The 20,990-nt window shown below is 36.9% G+C and overlaps 1 protein-coding gene across 2 annotated transcripts in view; it reads left to right on the top strand.

Moving 5' to 3' along the window:
- The window catches only part of LOC149067981 (THAP domain-containing protein 1-like), a 69,457-nt gene extending 53,221 nt beyond the window's left edge, over positions 1-16,236 (top strand). Inside the window, exons 7-10 of one of the 2 annotated variants that reach the window (XM_089252299.1) lie at positions 8,148-8,233; positions 10,852-11,692; positions 12,548-12,709; positions 13,197-16,236. In XM_089252299.1, the coding sequence (XP_089108425.1) occupies positions 12,557-12,709; positions 13,197-13,397 (354 nt within the window). In that variant the 5' untranslated portion in view covers positions 8,148-8,233; positions 10,852-11,692; positions 12,548-12,556 and the 3' untranslated portion in view covers positions 13,398-16,236. The other variant, XM_089252300.1, reaches the window with a different exon arrangement.
- The last annotated feature ends 4,754 nt before the right edge of the window (positions 16,237-20,990 follow it).

Genomic DNA, 20,990 nt, shown 5'->3' with positions numbered 1-20,990 from the left:
CACCCATCCCCTCAACTCATGTATATAGTTCATCCTATGTAGTGCCTTAGTGAAATCTCGCTGCAGCAATACTTAATGTATTTTTTTTACTTGCTCACCTCTGTGAAAAACTGTGTCACCATGATGAAGCTTCCATTAATATTTTTTTAAATTAGGATTCAGAAACTTTTTTTTGTGCTATGTATGTTTTTGTACTCCCATGATGCCATCAGCATTTTACAACTCTTCACAATTATTGTGCAGATATTTTGGGAATTTGGTGCTAGCTGGGGTCATGGGTTCAGTAACCGCTGTTAATCTTGATTTGTGTGCATTTTACCATGACATCGTGGGCATGTCTTTGTATCAGCGTGCGCTCAGATATCAAAGTGTTCCCTCTAAAATGTTACTTTTTCCATTCCGCTGCTAGTACATAAGGATTTCACTGTGCACCATTTGTTGAATGCTTAAAATATGCCTATTAATTGTGATGTTTCCATTAAAGCTCATATCATGTGAATGCAATTTAAATGTTTTTAACGATGTCTGAATAAAATTAGATAATTAGCATTTCAGTTTGTATTTGAATTGGAGGGTTTATCAGATTGATTAATCTATAATTTTTTTCCAGTTTTGAAATGTTCAGCCACATTTTTTCATTTTCCAAAAAAGTGAGCAGCTCTCTATATATAAATCTTTCCACAAGAACGTAATTATCAGGAAAGTGGACCCCATTAAATCACAAAGAGAGAAAAGCAGCATTTAATTAAGATGATTGTGTGGCATTTGTTGTCATTCTTCGGAACTTAGACAAAAGGTTAAAATCTTTCAGAGTAATAGAAATAAGCAGTGTTTCCATTCAGTTTGCTATTTAACACACCCCCCCCCCCCTGTCAACTACAACCGTAAAGCAAAATTGGTAGGGCACCATTTAATGTGGCTCACCTTTTCATTGCTTCCTTGTCATTTGCATCAGCTGGAAAACTTGTCTCACTGGAGAAAGAGGAAAAAATCCTCTGCAACAAGTTTTCTTCGGTGGTCTTATGAATGCTTTCCCTGTTTAAGCTGTGTATTGCAGGTGGATGCTAAGCACCACGTCATTATCTGTTGCACGTGTCCGAAGCCTTAAGAGCGCTAAGTTTTGAAATAAAAATTTCTTTCCATCAAAATCAGTTTAGGATAAATTTGTGCTCCAACACTTAGGAAGCATTGGAGGAAGGAATTCAAGACAAGAAAAAAAAAACACCAGTTGCAATGTAAGCAATTTTTTATTAGGATCCGATTTGAAAAATGTCCAAAGAAACCTTGATTACATATCATAAAAAATATGTAAAACATACTCTTGGTTGTAATTAATTAAAAATTAATGACAGAAATCATTAAAAGTAAACAGTGAATTATAAAACTTAACAAGAAATGTAAATATCGAAAACTTAAGAAATGTAAATACCCTGAAATAAATCACCCAGAGTGCACCATGAGAAGGCCTATCACATTACACCCTGTTTTACAATATATTATACAAGAAAAATGTACAATGTTTTTACCTTCATGCCGTCTGCAGGCCATGAACCACTTCACGGTCAATAATTTCATGAGTGTTTCAATGTGTAATATGCCTATTGTTATAGACCCTACCTTTCCTGTGTTGCCAACTTTCATATGTCAAAAGTTGAAAATAGTTTTGTTCCGTATGATATGTAAATGAGTTTTACTGTTCAGTATGTTAAAGTTTTTACAGGCTATTGATTCTGCTGTCTGATTGGTTCTTGGAATATAGAAGTTTTTCTTTAAAAGCCACCACTGTGCAGAGAAAAGGGCAGATCCAAACAAACATACAAAGCTCAGCACTTAGCAAGGCGTCTCGTCTCTTGCAGAGTACGTCATTATGTTCTGGTGAATCTACGACCTAGGGGCTCTTATTCCTGGCAGCCGTGGGACGAAGAGAGTTGGAGTATTAGCCTTCTCTTCGGGATAGACTCTTCGCCGAAACCTGGTTTAGTGTGCCTCGGATTGGATTGGATTTTGAATTTTTTTTGGCGCAAGGACCAATTTGGCCAAACTGCGCCAGAACATGACACAAAAATAAGAAAAATGCCCTTTTGTCGTGTCAAAAAACTAAAACATATAAAAAGGAAAACAAACGTAAAACAATGACATGAATTGTAAAACTATAATTTGTTATAAAAACCAATGGCTTTGATGAATTTAAAAATGCGAGATGCATCGCTATTGTCATTTAAAATGTCATGATGACTCTGACCAAAAGCGGTCGTAAAATGATGACGATGATGTGAACAAGTAAAAGCATGAACAATGTTCAATGGACTTTGACAATGAGGGCACTCTGGTTGACTCTCTCGCAATAACAAATATGATTGTGTGAGGCGACTGTGTCCTATGCGCAACCGGGCAAGCAGAACTTCCTCCTTTTGGTGCATTTGAATTTTTCCCCATTTTAGAAATAATTTGTTTGGCCCCTACCGACCATGCCCACCATGGAGCCCTATGAGGGGATGCGCACACGTAACCGATAATTGATCAGTATTCTGGACTCTGTTTGCACATTATGGAATGCCAGGTACCAGTCTCTGACAATCAAAGTACGTTTGTAGGGGAAGAGATGCAACAGTTTTTGAAGTTATGTGAAATACTCCTCACTTCACCCATGCAGCTTCAAATGGACAGGCGAAATGACATGTTTTCACCTTGAAGCAAGCATTACGATGTCTCAAAAGTAAAAACCTACCCGAGCAGAATGTTCTCAATATCTTTCTTCTAGCGTATAGAAGAGCACCTCAGGTTTCTACTGGATATAGTCCAGCATCCTTATTTTGAAAAGGGAATTGCACACAAGATTGAACTTATCACGGCCTGGCATAGTCAGAGAAGTAGAAACAAAGACCAGAAAGAGAGTTACATTTCTTGATCATGTTTACGAGGTGGGACAAAAAGTGGCTGTAAGAGACTACAGATCTCCATATAAAAAGTGGGTTTTTGGTGCTATTGTTTCAAGAGACGAACTACATTATACTATATCGGTACAAAATCAGCTATGGAGAAGACAGTGACCAGATTCGTCCAGTTGGACCAAGCATAGCGTTAATTTCAACGATAATACCATCACATGAGGGAACTCCTGAACCAGTGCAAGCACCATCACTTCAAGACACTGATGTTCCATCACCAGAGGTGGAAAGTTCAACACAACCCACTCCTGTTAAAGGACATGATCTTGTGTTGAAGTCCCCAGACACACCATTAGCTTTGCGACGAACCCGAAGTATAAAACCTCCAGATAAGCTCAATTTATAAAGGGGGAGGAATGATATATCTCTATTATGATATATCGATTATGTAGTTCATCATTTTTATCTACTATCATTTAGTTCCAAGTGTGTGGCAACACAATGTTTTGTTTACGTTTGCTGGAGTAAAGATGTTCAGTTGAAAAACGGATGCGGCACGTCTTGAGTCTGTCTCATTGTCCATATTTTTGTCGTTATTCTTTGTTTCCAAATCCAAATATACCACACTATTGAAACCTGTGTCGTATAACATTTCAGGCAAATAACCTTATACATGGGTAGAGTTAACATTCAAATTGTATTTCTCCCGTTTGGTTTTATTCCCAATGAGGAAAGTATCATTCATGCTTCTGGCATGAGGGCACTGATTTATAAGTAGCAATTTATCAACATAACCTTTATTAGTTTAATGAATACATCAGACATGTGTCATTGCAGGATAGTTACAATCCTAGGGAAGGGCAGTCTTTCGAGGCAGGCGTGTCATCACAAGCCTCGACACCACCTTCCAAAAAAGAACATAAATCTTTTCTGGAGTATGACCCCGGAGAGGGAATATCCTCTCAACTCCACAAGAAAAGTATTGTGCGGCCATCAGCAGCAGAGCCACCTGCAAAGGCGGCGAGCGCTTTTTTAGGTGGAAGAGTCACCTCCACGCAAAGAGTAGTAAAATGGCCCCCAGTGAAGAAGCAGAGAGCTGTTCCAGCATCTGCTGTGTCAACCAAAAAGTATCGGAAGCGATATAAAAAAAAAACAAAAAACAGCAAATACACTGCTGGCCACCGTAAATGCAACACCCTGAAGGAAGCATGCAAATAATATGAAATTTACAACATGCATTAGCGAAGGTGAGATATGCAAATGAATAGAATTTCAGCGCAGACGCACATCACGCGCGCCTGTGGCGCCACTTCAAAGCGCTATTTAAGGCTTGGTGATTTCGACGATTTAAAGTACGGCAATTGTGTTTTTCTTGTGGTTTTTTCAAAAAAACGATCAATTATGCCTCGTAGAAAACAGCGATCATCTTTTGATCAAGTATCCGAGTTCGACAGAGGAAGGATAGTGGCCTACCGAGATTGTGGATTACCTTTCAGGGAAATCGGTAGTCGTGTTGGACGAAACCAAACAACTGTAATGTGGATATGTGATCGTTGGATGCAGGAGGGTACGACGGACCGACGTGCTCGATCGCATCCACCTCAGTGCACCACTTCACGTGATGACAGGCGTATTGTGCGTATGGCAGTGACGGATCGCTCAGCCACATCACGAACCATAGCACAGCACATTCAGTCTGTACCGCATCATCCAGTGTCTGCGCGTACCATTCGACGCCGTTTACAGCAGAGTGGTCTGTCCGCAAGACGTCCATTGCTTCGTCTACCCTTGACGCAGAACCACAGACGTCTCTGCCGCCAATGGTGCGATGAAAGAAGGATGTGGATGGCACAATGGAATGAAATTGTCTTTACTGACGAGTCACGCTTCTGTCTGCAACACCACGATGGTCGAATTCGAGTCTGGAGACGCCGTGGAGACAGGATGCTGAACAGCTGCGTTATGCACCGCCACACTGGTCCTGCACCGGGTATTATGGTATGGGGCGGCATTGGATATCACTCTCGCACTCCTCTAGTACGCATTGCCGGTACTTTAAAAAGCCAGCGCTACATCTCCGAGGTGTTGGAGCCAGTTGTTCTTCCTTACCTTCAGGGCTTGCCCACAGCCATATTTCAACAGGATAATGCGCGACCACACGTGGCACGCATTGTCCAAAGGTTCTTCGTCAATCGCCAGATTGAATTGCTTCCCTGGCCAGCTCGCTCTCCGGATCTTTCGCCGATAGAAAACATGTGGTCCATGGTTGCTCAACGATTGACCCAGATTACATCCCCAGCTGCCACACCAGATCAACTTTGGCAACGCGTGGAAGCTGCTTGGTCTGCTGTACCCCAAGAACACATCCAAAGTCTCTTTGAATCAATGCCGAGGCGTGTGGCAGCGGTGATCTCCAACAATGGCGGCTACTCTGGCTACTGATTTTGGCAGGAACCACACTTCACAGAAGTCTATAAAGTTAATCATTTGATGCTTGGTCAACATGTTATCTACAAAATAAATATTGTTGCGATATCTCTTGTCTTTCTTGGTGTTGCAATTTGGGTGGCCAGCAGTGTAGAACACCACAAAATAATTATGCAGTTGAGAAGAAAAGAAATGAATTCACATGTTGAACTGCATGAATTTAAGAGGAAAATTTTAGAAATGCAATCAGCCAATTTTGAGGCGTTTCAGAAGATGGAAATTTAATATATTAATTTGTACATATAAAATTTACTTTCTTATTCTTTTTTTTTTATTTTTCATTCCATTTTTAATTTTCCTTTTTCTTCACATAATAAACATATTTAAGTTTAAAAACTTTCGTATGTCTCCATAGGCGTCCGCAGAATTTTCTCAAGGGTTTTTTTAAGTTTTTATCCTGAAAAATAACACTATAATCTCAGCTTGGGCACCCCCCGCCATAGGCCAATGAATGTCTCCATAGTATTTACGATGAATGAACACACAAATGAGGTGATTACCTATAATTTGCAAGTGTGTACTTTGTGAAGAAACATAAGTGAATGCTTGTGTAGCAAAAAAATATCGAACATCAACTGCAAATAGAGCCCATCAATCAGCAATGAAAACTACGAGTAGCTTACCAAGCTTATCCTAAAAGTTGAATTAAATACAACTAAAAAAAAAAGTGGTACAGTCAATCCCACTTTACTACGCTTAACTTTTGTAGTTCCAACTCAAACCTAATTCTGCTCAAAATCTCCCTTTCAAAATGTTTTCTCACATTTTTTATTACAGTTTTTTGGATATACCAAAGTGAAATCCACTGCATAACCTTTTCACTGTTTTTCAGTTAAAAAAAATTCAACAAAATAATAAAGCCACTGGAGAAGAAAAAAAGCTCATCAATATACAATTTTGATTCATATATTAAGGCTAATAATAAAACAAAGTGTTGTGATATTGCCAACCCTGGTTAGCACCACAACTTTTCAGTGAACAAATCTTCCATATAAGCCCTATAGCAGAATGTTCTGCTTTAGGACATATATGGTTAGATAACATGTCCAAGTCCGAGCACCTATCGCTGTAAATGATCTGTGATCTTTCCACATTTTCAATTTCCTCCAGAGCTTGAAGATACCGCAAATATCTACGATAGGAAGCCATGATTCAAGAAGTAAATACTAGCGCACATGCGTTTACCAGTGTCTGTAATGCTAACCGCTTAAAAGCAAGGGGAAAAGGAGTGGCAACTCGCCGGTTAAAGGTACGGAAAATACTGTTTTTCAGATAACCGTCATTTTAACAACTACCTACCGATTAACGCTGATGGTGAATATGGCCGTTAGTGCCTAAACTTCTGAGCTCTTTGATTACGATCCCAACTATTAACACGTTCCTGAAAAAAAATTTTCACCTCTTCAAGATTTATGTTCGCAACTCGAAGAGTGACAATTAACAATTCATCTTCGCGACAGCCGGTTGTTAAAAATTTTTTGAAGAGTAACTACATTTTTGTTTAGAGAGGTGCAAAACTATTTTTGCACTGGGACGTGAAATTCCAAAGCCCGACCCAGGCTCCTTCCATGCTGCTAATCCAGCGACAGTTGCTCGCTGCTTTGCCAGTAACGACATTTTTACAGATAATTCAAACAAATAAATTAGTATTTTTCTATTTCAACATTTGTTCAATCGTTCGCAGAAGTTGTAATTTTATATTTCGTGAAATCTGTAAAAGGTCTGGGTTAAACTCACAATACAGTAGACCCGCTTATAATGTTCACACTTGATACATTGTCCTGCTCCGTACGACTTATATTTGTGATCCCTTCTTACTAATACTAATTGAGATTTCCCGTTTAAAGCGTTTTCTCACTCTCAACTTATTTTCATGATGCTTTCCTGAAAAATGGTTTAAGTGGGATCCTATGTACATCATTTTAAAGTTACAATGAATATGCGGCAAAAAATATGAGTGTGAAACATGGACAATAATATATATAATATGTATTCGTTTCCCATTCATTTCCCATCAGATTTGCAGAGATGATGACAATGTTTATCATCTCCCACCTTTCAGGAAAAAGAAAATAAAGATAGGATGCCTAAAATACATTGACCACTCTAAGAGCCATCAATTGACATTATTCAACTACTTTGACTCTATATTGAATAAGAACAAAGGATAGTTTTAAAAAATGTTTTTCTTCTGTCTTAACAGGGAGCCGTTCTTCTGGTGGTATGGCTTTATGGAATATGTGTCTTGAAATGTGATATACAGACTAACTTGTTCAAAAAGTTTGTCAAAGCTCTTGATCGACATTCTGTAATCGTTAAAAAAAAACTTCTCAGGATGTTTTTAGCCTTTCGTGAAACGTTCTTGTTAAGAGATGAACCCAGTATTTATGGAAAATATGGCGACGCTCATTCCGTCGGATCTTGGATTAGCTGTGTTTTCCAGCAAACAGCCTGGAACATGGTCAGTGCTTTTTCTATTTATTTAGCTGCTACCCAAGTAGTCACTTGGCATCAAATATGATGGGTCATGAAATGGCGTAAATGAATTTAAGTCATAAACATCACAAATTTTGTGCCCATTGGAAAATCTTCAACTGCAAAAGAATGTAAGCTTTCTCTCTCATAGGAGTGTGCAGTGAATGTTGATGATAGTCTTTCTTCTATATGATGTTGAAATTTTTGTCTTATGCATATGTTCTCAACCTTTTCGTAATCCTACAACGTCATTTATATCAATGAATTGTTTTTTTCTTTTTATTCAATTTATGCTAGGGATAGCCTTTTAGTTGCGTGCCTTGAAAAAGTGAAGATTTTGAGCGTAGGCACAAGGACCAGGTTGTTTTCAAGGGGTTCGAGAGGTGAGGTTCTTTTCAAATTTTTATTTCATGAGTCAACAGTCAATTTCTATCAGTTAATCTCATGCATGTCCTACTTTTTTGTTACAATTCTGTCAATTTTTTTTTTTTTTTTGCAAAGTTATTTATGTACACTCATTGCCATAAAAATTTACGCACCCAGAAGAAGTCGTCAAAATGAAACGAAATTTTACACATGTAAGTACTACGTTGATATAAGTAAGTGATTAGAAAATCCAAGAAAAAGGATCATTTATTGCAGAAAAAAGTACAGATGAACAGAAGTTTTAGTACTCTGTTGGACCCCCTCTAGCGCGAATGCACGATGCGATACAAGTTCCGTATGATGTCCTGAGACATCTCGTTCCACAGTTGCTGTAAATGCATCTCTAGTTCGACCAACCTCGTAGCGTGTCCAACTTGCCGTCCCAAATGATCCCAGATATGCTCAATTGGTGACAAATCTGGGGATAGAGCAGGCCAGGGAAGGGTGGTAATGTGGCGGAGGCAGTCTTGTGACATCCTTGCTGTGTGTAGCCTAGCATTGTCTTGTCGAAAAATGGCTCCTGGGAGCCCTGCCATGAGTGGCAACACATGTGGCTGAAGGATGTTATGGACGTACCGCTGGGCTGTCATTGTGCCATGGATCAATATTAGGGGTGGCCGTGTATCGTAAGCAATGGCACCCCATACCATGACACCAGCTGTGGGAGCGGTGTGTCGCTGTAAAGCGAAGGCAGGATTGAAGCGTTCACCACGGGGCCTCCACACACGAACACGATTGTCATCACTGCTCAAGTTGAATCGTCGCTGAAGACGGCCTGGTTCCATTCCGTTGCAGTCCAATTCCGTCGTGCTCAACACCACTCCAAACGGAGGCGTTGGTGGGTGGGTGTCATTGGCAGCTCACGTAATGGGCGCTGCGATACCAGATGTCCTTCAGCCAGGCGCCTTGCGATGGTTCGGGAAGACACAGGGGCCCGTAGTGAAGCTGCTGCCTGTGTCTGGATAGCGGCCAACGAGGCAGTTGGCTCTACGCGTGCGTTTCGGATGATGTGACGGTCTTCTCGACGACTGGTCTGTCGAGGGCGTCCTGAACCTGGTCGCAGTGTAAATGACGTCTCTTCTGTCCACTGGTCCCAACACCTGCTCACAGTAAAATCAGAACGGCCTAGTTGACGAGCTACTCGCCAAGCTGACCACCCAGCTTCCATCATCCCGATGATTCTTCTTCCCCTATCGAACTCTGGCAACTGCTCATATGGTCTTCAACGGCGGCGTAACGGCATGTCTACCTCAACATTTCCTTTGCAAACGATTAAATACACTCCAGCAAGCTCTGCTTACCTGTTTTATACTCCAAGGAGAACAAAGTTCAATGCCCTCTAGTGGCATTACGCAATGCGCAATCACGCTGCATTTCTAATCATTTGCATATCTGCCCGACATGTACCTTCAGGCCAACTTTCGTTTCAATCCCACAATTATTTCTTGGTGCGCAAATTTTTATGGCAATGAGTATTTACCTTTGATTGCTTGTCAGTTGAAAAATGTTTTGCATTACAGAGGCAATCGATTCTGGGAATGGTCCAGTTATTGTTAGCAGCAATTGGTTAACAGTCCGGAAGACCAGATGTTTCTGGCCATCTAAAAATGTGAAAAATTACAATAAAGCTCTGATTTCTGGTGAGGAGCCAGGTGAAAATCGGAAAATCATACAACTGAACAGAATCCTCTATGAAACAGGTAGCCATTTCACTTCATGTAACATTGGGATTAAAGAATGAAGATCAAGTTCAATTTTGTTGGGGATAAATTTCTTCTTAACCAACTTAGAGGCTTGCAAACTTTAGGTTCTTGCTTTAAAAAGGTTTTTAAAACTCTTGTGAAATTTACATATTTTGTAGTCTTAAATTTTGAGAGTCAATGTCAGTAAACCTTTGTATGGATCTTCCAGCATCAACAGTCATAAATTTGGTCCAGTGAAATAGTGTTGGGGCCTTGTTGTTATACATTTTGTGTTGTCAGGGCTGGAAAGATCTTAGGTCACCATGAGGACTAAAAAATTCTTTATGGAGTCACTAAATTGCAGGCTGAGAGCAGTCCAAAATGTTTTTAATTTATAGCAGCATATCTGCGAACATGAAAGAGGGTCACTAGGCCCTGAAAAAGCCAAGAGAAGCATTATTTTGAACCTTTTTTCAGTAAAAAAAAATTGTTCTGCCACTTAGATTTTTTTAAAGATTCGTCCAGCCCTGTGTGGTATATATAGTTCCCCCTCATACCAGAAGCAAAAAAAAAAGAAAATTTCCACATTTGTATCAGCTGGTTGGATACCTTATTTTGCTCTATACATTTTGCCTGAGCTGCAAATGTGTCCCCCTATTGAAATACATGAAACATTTTAGGAAAATAACTTCCATAGAGTGATAGTCCAAAGGCGAGTCCACCATACATAAGTAGAGCAAACATTCAAACATCATTTCCTACATTCTTTTTCCAAGAACATTGCTTATTTGTGCATTAAGGGGGGACAATATATTCAAGTGTAATGTTGAATGTTGCAGCTTATTTCTTTTAAATACTTTTCCTTGTCAACAAGTATGTCTTGTCTCTAATAGATGACCTGCTGAAAGCCAGAAAAAGAGCCAAAGAAGCTGACGTTGCAAGCACAGAGATAGAGGATGATTGCCGCAGGCCTTGAAAATTTACACCAGTAAATGAGAATGCGAGAAATACAATTGCTCTACCCAAACCGAGGCCAGTTATTGAATATTTGAAGCCTGTGTAAAAGAAATTATTGATTGAGAATAATACTGTAGTTTCCTAACATGTAGGATATACAAGTAGAATAAGAAATTTTTTTCAATGGTTTTTACCGCAGTTTTTTCCACTGCCCTTTGCCATATTAGTCCAGAGTCTACTGTATTTTTCATGGATCAGGTTCTGATATGAAGATAACATTAGGAGTGCCAGAATTTCCAGCTCTGGGAAATGGGATAAAAAAACCCATATTATATTGATGAATTATTATAGGGCTTGAGTGGGCCTCTGAGCTTTGTACTTATTTTTGCTTCATCACCTTTATTATGTTATTCATCTGAACTTCCTCCTTTCTGTTAGTTCTGCAGCTCGAATGCCAAGGGCCAATAGTGGGCTTGATGTCACGTAATTTATTTGATTGTTCGAATGATCCTGACAGTGGCGATGCACCACTTCCAGGAGGATTGAGAAGTGGTCACTGGCAGGTATCAAAAAGCTATTGTCAATGTTAGTGTGAGATGGTGGATTGGGTTGAGCCACTACCTCCTATATACAAAGCCCCTGCACACGTCACAGCTGACGTGGTCACGTGACTATCCGAAGGCCGACGACAGGAAGAAACCAGCTATGGCGATGCTGTGTGATATTTCGGATACCGCGTGGTTATGAAGAAAATTTGAATCGATCTCTAATTCCAGAGTAAGTATATTTTGCATTTTTCGTTAAATTAATCGTTTAAGCTTGTATATTTTTAAATGAATTTCAGACAACAAAACGGTTACTTGTTTAAAACATTACTTGTTTTTGTAAGTACTGTACTACTTGCAATAGGCCTAATTTGAGGAGTTTCCTGCCTTTTAACGTGGTGAAAAAGTAAAGTCTGGTAGAAATATCGTTAAAAATATCATTTAACCATAGATTTATTTCAAATTTACTATACATATTTTTGATTATATATGCTATCCTGTGACAGTACAAAGCTTCAAATATCTCTAATACTTAATATTTTTTGAAACTTTCAAAAAAAAGAATGCATTAAAATTAAAAAATAATTTTTTTTTAGAACCCAAAGTATTTATGAATGGATCTCATCTAAAAATAGATTGCCATATTTCTTGAATATCAAATATTTCTAATTTAGGCCTATAATAATATAGGCCAATAATAAATAATACACATACATAAAATATAAAATAAAATCTATGATATATATAATAAAAAATAAATGAAATATCAGTTTTATGAATATTTTTACATTATAAAAATTGGGATATTATATACGAGCATATATCTAAATTTTTCATGGCTACATCATTACCTATTCGTGATACTTTTATGAATAGTTACTATGCTTTTAATTTCTATTGAAGTTTTATACACTTCTATCCTGCCTCTGGAAATTCTTTCAAACAGTTCAGGTTAAGAACCTCTGCTGTAAGCCATGACTTGCAATGAAAATAAATTGTTCATACATTTTAAGATTCACAACATTTCATAATTTCTAATTTAAAATGTGAAATTTAATTTTTTTTTCAATCTTTCCATTTCATGCAGAATAACAAGATGCCTTTCAAGTGTTGTGTTACCAACTGCAAGGGCAATTATGAAACTGGGCCTAAGGTTTCAGTATTCCGGTTTCCAAAAGAAGAGAATCTAAAAAGGAAATGGATCAAAGCCATACCGCGGAAGGATTTCGAACCAACCTCAAGTTCCAGAGTAAGTACTGTTTTTGGTGGTATTTATATATCAGAAAGTTCTATTCAAAGGTATAGGCCTGAGGACAGAGAGCCTCTTTGAAATTTTGTATTAGTTAGTTGCATGATATTTCATCTTTTCATACATCCTTAAAAACATTGTTAGAACTTTTTATAGCTTTTACAATTCACAATATTTCACAAATTCTTATTCCAAAGTTAAAATTAAATTTTTCCTTAATTTGCTTCAGAAATTATTTCTTGGTAGTCAGATTTCTTCGAATAACATTAAAGATATGGTAAATTTTTAATAAAATACAAATTTGTTGTACTATAACAAAATATTCATTATGATAGTATTAATTTTTAAATAATATAACTATAGATAATTTATCACATGCATTAAATGTCACTTGTTACAGTTACTAGTTCTCTGAAGGATTTTTTGTTTCTCATTCAATTATGTTTGTATGGATAAAGCCAAAATTTGAATACCAAATTCATTTCAGGTTTGCGAGCTGCATTTTATCGAAGAGGATATTGAAAGGAAAGTGTCGTATTATGATGAAAAGACTGGAAATTACCTTGTTGCTAGCCTTCCCCAACCTCGACCCAGAGATGGTGCAGTTCCCCGTGTTTTCCATGGATGTCCCTTGTATTTGTCCACACCTTCTACCAGCAGGGAAAGTCCATTGGATAAAAAAGCTTGAATTGAAAGTGAGCAAATCGCTGCTGCGATTGAGAAAAGCAAAGCAGATGAAGAGCTCTACAATAAAAGATTTTCCTATAGTTCTTTAAATGAACTGAAAGACTGCTTGAAAAACTGTCCTGTTCCTAAGGATTGGGATGTTCTTGTGAAGGAAGAAAATATAATTTTCATTCACATCCAAGCAGAACCAATTCCGATAATACTTTCCTCAGTTGTTGTGGATGAAAATTTGATGGTTACTGCTTTTCGTAAAGATTGCAAACTGACCAGCGTTGACCAGTGTGCATTACCTACAAAGCTAACTGATGTGAATATGTTACATAAGTTTCTGTGCGATGTTAAAAACTCCAACAATGAAATGTGCCAAAATGCTGCAGCACTTGTTCTGTCAATCTGTGATATGCTTCGAACACTCGAACAATATTTAATTGAGCAGAATGTAAATATAGAAATGATTCAATTTATTTCTGAGCAATTGAAATTGATAATTTGTCACAAAAACCATTACAGGTACAGTGGAAATTTTTTAATTTTATGTTGCCTATTATTTTCCATATCTCCACATGCATACAAATTCTTACGCAGCAGTAACTATATTATTTTGCCACATTCATCTACCCTGACAAAGCTATGTTCTATGTATGATGTAAATCCTAAAATTGAACAGAATGATGAAAATTTTTTGGCTTATGCAAAAGAAAAATTTGCATTGATTGGTGGTAAAGATAAGCATGTTTTACTATTGATGGATGAAATCCACATAAAATCATATTTAGACTATAAAGGTGGGAGTATTTTAGGAATGGCATATAATAACGAAAAAGCTGCATCTTCAGCTTTTGCTTTCATGATTCAGAGTATTGAGTCTAATTATAAAGATGTAATACACATACTGCCGGTGAAAACAATATCTGCTGCTGTATTATATAATATGTTAAGCAAAATAATTGTTGGTCTTGAAACTATTGGGTTTTTAGTCATAGGAGTTGTTTCAGATAATAATGCTATAAACCGAAAGGCTGTTTCGTATTTCTGTAGCCCTCCAGAACTAAGCATTGTATATAAACACCCTTCAGATTTTCTTCGTCCTTTGTTTTATCTTATTGATTCTGTCCATATATTAAAATGTATCCGAAATAATTGGCTTAACCAAAAGAATACAGGAAAATGTATGTATTTCCCAGATTTTAAAGCTCGACCAATGGGCATCAATGGACAGCCATTATTGAAAACAGCTTCATTTTTAGCATTGAAAGAGCTTCATGAAGCTGAAGCAAACAATATTGTGAAGTTTGCCCCTTCTCTAACAGAAAAAGCTCTTTGCCCCAATAATTTTGAACGTCAAAATGTTCGCTTGGCGTTGAAAATATTTAACTATACAATTTCCGAAGGCCTGAAATGCGGTGGTGAAATTCATGCCATTGCAAACCACAAAGATACAGCCAATTACATAACGTTAATATGTAAGTGGTTTGATATAATGAACGTTCGCACAGTCCTGAAAGGAAAATGTAAAAGGAACGTGTTTCAGGAACCTTTGACATCATCTCCAGATGATGAGAAAATGAAATTTTTATATGATTTTTTAGATTGGTTAGATTATTGGAAAAGTGCAAATTGTTCATCTGGCTTTCTAACCAAGGAAACTTTTCTTGCCTTGCAACATACAACATATGCAATGATAGAAATTGTGAAGTATTGCTGTGATGAATTGAAGTTGCAGTACATATTAACAGGCAAATTCCAAACCGATTCCCTCGAAGAACGTTTTGGTCAATACCGAAAACTTGCAGGTTGTCAATACAATGTGTCTTTGGTTCAAGTGTATGAAACTGAAATGAAATTGAGGATTCGTTCTTTGATGCCTCTAACTGTCAAGTCTCACTCGCAAGGAGAAATTTCCTTAGCTCCTCTCGACGAATATTGTATTATTCAAATCAATGAACCAGATTCTGTGAAACTTCCAGATACAGAGAATTTGCTTTTAAAACAGATCACTGTTTCTAAAAAGGAGCTCACAGATCTCGGTAATTCACTTCCTGCGCTAACTTATATTGCAGGTTATTGTGCGCATGCAACTTTAAAAAAATTGAAGTGTACTAATTGTAAATTCAACCTCACCTTCAATAATTCCCTGGAATTTAATGAACAGTATGATTTAATTAAAAATCTTGATAGGGGTGGATTAAAATATCCAAAACAATCTGTTTTGCTAGTTGTTATGCACTGTTATGTAATTGTTTCTAAATTGGTCTCAAAAGAGTTTGAAAAGGAATTTTTTGAAATCAGGAACCATTATGATTTTGTTATCAAAGCAACGGTTAATACATTATTTGGAATTGAATGTTTTCCTGATACATGTACAAATGGTCACTATTCAAATTTTATTCTTAAACAAATTATATCTGCATCAACTAACATATTTCTGAAAAATTATTGTAAAAAGAGGAATGATGCACCCAAGACTTCGAAGTTGGACAAAAATAAATTGAATGCAAATGAACCTATAGATTCTGAAAGTATTGGAAATTCATGTCCAAGTAATGTAAAAGGAAATAAAAGAAAACTACAGACACTTTTATAATAGTCGAATAGTGTTATAATGAACTTGAAGAGACTGGAGAAAGCGCTTTGTTAAAACAAAATTCCATTGTAAAGTAATTCCAGGTTTTTTCATTGTTCCTATGTAAACTTATCTGGGAGATTAGAGAAGTGTTTGTTAAAACAAGATTTTTGTTATAACGTTTTCCGTTAAAACTGGATTTGACTGTAAATTCACATGAACATTATTTAAATCATGTTATTTTGTAAACAATAAAAAAAACATGTTTGTAGTGTGAGTGTGTATTTGTAATAAATTTTTTCTGAAGTATTTTTGATTTCAGTGCTGCAGAAATGGGCATATTGCTAACTTTTAATGACTATTATGAATAAGAGCATGTTATATGAAATTTAGGAATAACATCTCTCTTAGGATAATAAAGTTTTTTTTTCCAAATTGACATTGGAATACTTAATTACACGGAATTATTCCAAAATTTCGGTTTCCAGGAGTGTGAAATGAGATTGTTCACAAATACGTAATTCAGATTTATATACGTAAAAAAATCCAAACATCAGAAAAGAAAACTCCTACGTAAACACCTATTATGAGTATATTGCAAACTTTAATGAATATCACGAGAAATACCATATTTTTATAACTAAATAGGCCGTTTATAATTTTAGCAGAAGCATCTCTTTGGCTACTAATAGATGAATAAATCTAATTGAAAAAAAATTCCAATTAAGGTTGGAAGAAATTAATGTGTACACAAATTATGGAAATATAAAATTTAGATTTACGTAAAAAATATTACGTCTAAAACAGTGGCGTCTACAAAGTGGGCGATGGGTTCGCTTGAGTTGGGGGGAGGCCGATGAGAGGAAAAATTCTGTAGAAGGGGGAGGCGATGGGACACCACAAAAAAAGTTTGGGAAACTATGGTCTAAAAGAAGAAAAAATTAACTAGATTAACGCTCCTGTAAAGGGTGTTTCTAGCAATACCATAAACCAGACTCGGCCTTCGGGTGGGTGACGTCACAAACGGTCCTGAGGCTTTGTATATAGGAGGTAGTGGTTGAGCACACTCAGGTAGCTCCGAGGTGCTGACCCGTAGTCAAATAAGCTTTGATCTTACTAGAGCTTTATATAAGTGGAGGAACGATTTACAGTCTGCTCCCCATGATGAAAGAAATGACACTTCAACGAGCTGTTAACTGTGAAATATGTTTGAAAGTGAGTTTCTTGTCAAATGTAAGGCTGAAGAATTTAGAGTTTTATATAATAGGTATTTGACTATTGTTTGGGAACATTTCTGGATCATCGTGTAGGTCTCGACGCTGACAAAAAGTGCATGGCGACAGTCTTGTCAGCGGAGAAGCCGTTATTATGAGTCTCCACTTGCTGATCTTGCAGAGTGCGGCTTGCAATTCTCTCTGCTGACCTCATATTCACTGATTGGTAAGATATTAGCAGATTATCCACGTAGAGTGTGTCAGTAACCGACAACTTGAGTTGGTTTAACACCCCGTTGAGACTTAAAATGCTACCTTGAGGTACACCTTGTTCCTGAATTTTGGGAGCTGATAGTGTGTTTCCGATCCGTACCTGGAAGATGCGGCAATCAAGATAGTTCTTAATAAAAACGGGCACGTTCCCCCGCCAGCCACAGTTATAGAGGTCGGAAAGAATTCTGTGCCTCCAAGTACGGTTGTAGGCCTTTTCTATGTCAAAAAATATGGCTATCATATGCTCCCTCTTTACAAACGCTTGTCTTATTGATGTCTCAAGGAGCAACAGATTGTATGTTGTAGACCTGGGGGTGTACCACCTTCTGATTCTTAATAACCAATCATCCATACGTAAGAATCACGTTAAGAATCGAGCTCCGAATGCAACCACGGTGTGATTGTTAAAAGTTATTCTTAAGGTGACATGACGATGGACAGGCTGATAAATTTCCCTTTTGGGGAATTTCGCCATTGGCCAATCAGCGCCCAGCTAAAAATTAACAACAGCTTGTTGTTGACAAGATGGAGAGGAAAAGAAATTTTAGAGCGACGCTAGCCTGAAAAAATGGCGGAGATTATTTCAGCAAATGTGAATACGGTTTTGAAGAAATGATAAATACATAATATTTTTTTAACAAGTTACAGTAAAAAACAAACATATCCATACTTAATCATCCGATATGATTCATCCCACGTTCACTGGGATGGATCCCTGCCACCCTCCATGAAGAGGGGCTATGCTATATATGTTATGGTGAAAGTGATAAAGAGCTGTTATTATATAAATAATCACCGGCCATTTCGGTAAGTTTGATAAATTTTGTTCATATACCGTGTATCTATCACATTTGTAGGTCATTATGCATAATTGTCAAACCATGGTTAATGCGATAAATGAATCATCGTTGTGTTTACATTATGTATGTAAGTGAAGCTAACATTACAAGACTAACAATAATTTTTATAATATGTTTCATGTTTCTTTAAATTAATTGTCATGGTGAAATGAACGTGGTGATGTACATGTATTGCATAGCTGCTTCGTGGCCAAATAAAAATAATATATAGTGATCAGATAATACATCAATATTAAAAATGGTCATCGCTTCTGTAATGTTGGCTTTTTCACATACACCGAAGAATGTGAAAAAAACAAACGCAGCAGCAGGTTAATGATTTTTAATTTATGTACAATTATATTTCGGCCGATTAAAGCTTTATCTCACATATTTTGTGGGCGAAATTCAATTTTCTCTCAAGTTTTAAACTAATAAAAAATTTCAAATCTATAAGTTCCCATAATATGAAAAAAATTGTATTTACGACTCATCACTCATAATATTTATGGATTGAAAATTTGGGAATTATGCATAATCACTGGTAAATGTAGCAAAATTTATCAAACTTTATTGAAATAATCCGATATTTTATCACTATTATCAACATATATGTGCTGTATATAGACTCTAACACTGTTTTCAACTCTCCCACACAACCTTCGATAACTTTGGACTTAACTGGAAGATAACTTTTTGATAACTTAAAAAGTCTGACAAATTCCTTATTTAAAAATAAAAATGCATTGTTAATTTTTTTTTCCATTTTTTAAAATATGAATCATAAAATAACTTCTATTAAAGAAAGAATTTAAGTTATCTCGCATACAAGAAAAAAAAATGTTTACTAAGAATCAAGCTAAGAAGTGGGTAGCCTTGGTTCTTAACTCGATTCTTAACTATGGAACAAAAACGATTCTTAGTTAAGAATGTGGTAGCAAAGTTCTCTTTCAATTCTTAACTAAAGATCAAATCCATAGTTAAGAAGCGGATTCTTAGTAAGAATCAGAAGGTGGTACATCCCCTGAACCATCTAAAGCCGCTTTGATGTTTAGATAAAATATTGTTAACCTCAAGATACTGCATAAGGCGATAGTTGACCATGTGTTCCATGAGCTTGCATAGACAACTGGTCAAAGCAATAGGATGTAACTATTAGGTTGCTGAGAATTTTTGCCAGGATTTGGGATTGCAAACCTATGGCTGCTTGCCAGGTGTCAGGAAATGAGTGACTGACCCAGATCCGATTAAATAATATAAGTAAATGTGAGAGTGATTCTGGTGAGAGATGTCGAATCATGGAATAATGAATGGCATCGGGCCCTACAGCTGAGTCAAGACTTCACTGCAATGCTGTTGTCAGTTTATGAAGGGTGAACAATGAATTTGTACCCCTCCGGTGTAAAAGGCTGGAAGGTGTACGTTCAGCTGATGATTTGATGGGATAATTTGCATCACACTGGAGATGGCCCTTGGAGACATGGGCCTCATAAAAGTTTCCTGGAGTGCCATGAAACAGGATGATATCAATTAAACAAATCCTTGAGATCTTCGTAATTGGATCCAAGACCACGAATTCCATTGCTGGAAAATGTATGTTTAGGGAATTCTGGATAACAGAAAATGAGGATGTTGCCAAATGGTTACACCCAGTGAAAGGTGACAAATATAAAGCCTATTGTCTTCTCTGCAAGTTATCATTTGATGTTAGCCATAGTGGTCACAATAGCGTTAAAAATCATGAAAAAGGAAAAAAAAAAACACCAAATTTTGTCAACATCGTTAATTTCCAGTGCAAACAATTTTCAAATTTAATAACTCCACTGACACTTTCAATGTTGTTTCTGCATCAGCTGCTGATGGTACATCTGTTACTGCATCTGCATCTACTTCTGCCATTTTGAATCAACCAGTAGTTAATGAAAATGGGAAAGATCCAATTTGGAGAAATTTCTCATGAACGACCAAGTTACAAAAGCAGAAGTGTTGTGGGCCATCAATAAAGCCATGTGCCATTAATCAGAGAGAGAGTTGCAGGATCATGAAGTGATTTGTTTCCAAACATGTTCCCAGACAGCACAATCACTTTCAAGGGGGCAATGAAAAATTTTGTCTTTGAAAATGGGGCGATGGGGTGAATAAGTTTGGGAAACGCTGGGTTAATTATAGAAGCAGCAGCTAAAAGACTTCTTGAGCAGTGGTCTGCAGTTATAACTTACTTTTTGAAGGACTTGCCAAGTAAGAGCTCAGTGACTGGCGTAAAGTACAAGAATATTGTAAGCTTGGTGAAAAAGACCACTATGAGGGCTGAACTTCATTTTTTAATATCCAGTGCAAATGTCTTTTTAGAGACAAGATTTAGCAGAATGTTTCAGAAAGATGAGCCATTAGTACACATATTGCACTCAGAATTGACTACATTGGTTCCAAACATTGATTAGAAGATTCTGCAAGAAATCTAATTTGAATAAAGATGATGAGTTGGACAATCTTTTGAATGAAGATAATTACTGGCCATTGAAGCAAATTAATTACAGTGAAGCAGTAATTAAAGAACTTGGAAATGCCAGTGAAGCAAAGAAAATGTATTTTTTTGAAAAATTCTCAGAAACATTATGCGAGTGCTGCCAAATATATTATCGAAAAAACATCTCTATTATCAAGTTTGTTGAAACAATTGTTTCCTTCATTCTATGGAAAAAAAA

The sequence above is a fragment of the Pholcus phalangioides genome, unplaced genomic scaffold, assembly GCF_987345545.1.
Source record: "Pholcus phalangioides strain wild (caught in Gottingen) unplaced genomic scaffold, Ppha-v1.0 ptg000028l_1, whole genome shotgun sequence".
NCBI classification, from domain to species: domain Eukaryota; kingdom Metazoa; phylum Arthropoda; class Arachnida; order Araneae; family Pholcidae; genus Pholcus; species Pholcus phalangioides.
This window is presented reverse-complemented; position numbering and strand designations above follow the sequence as displayed.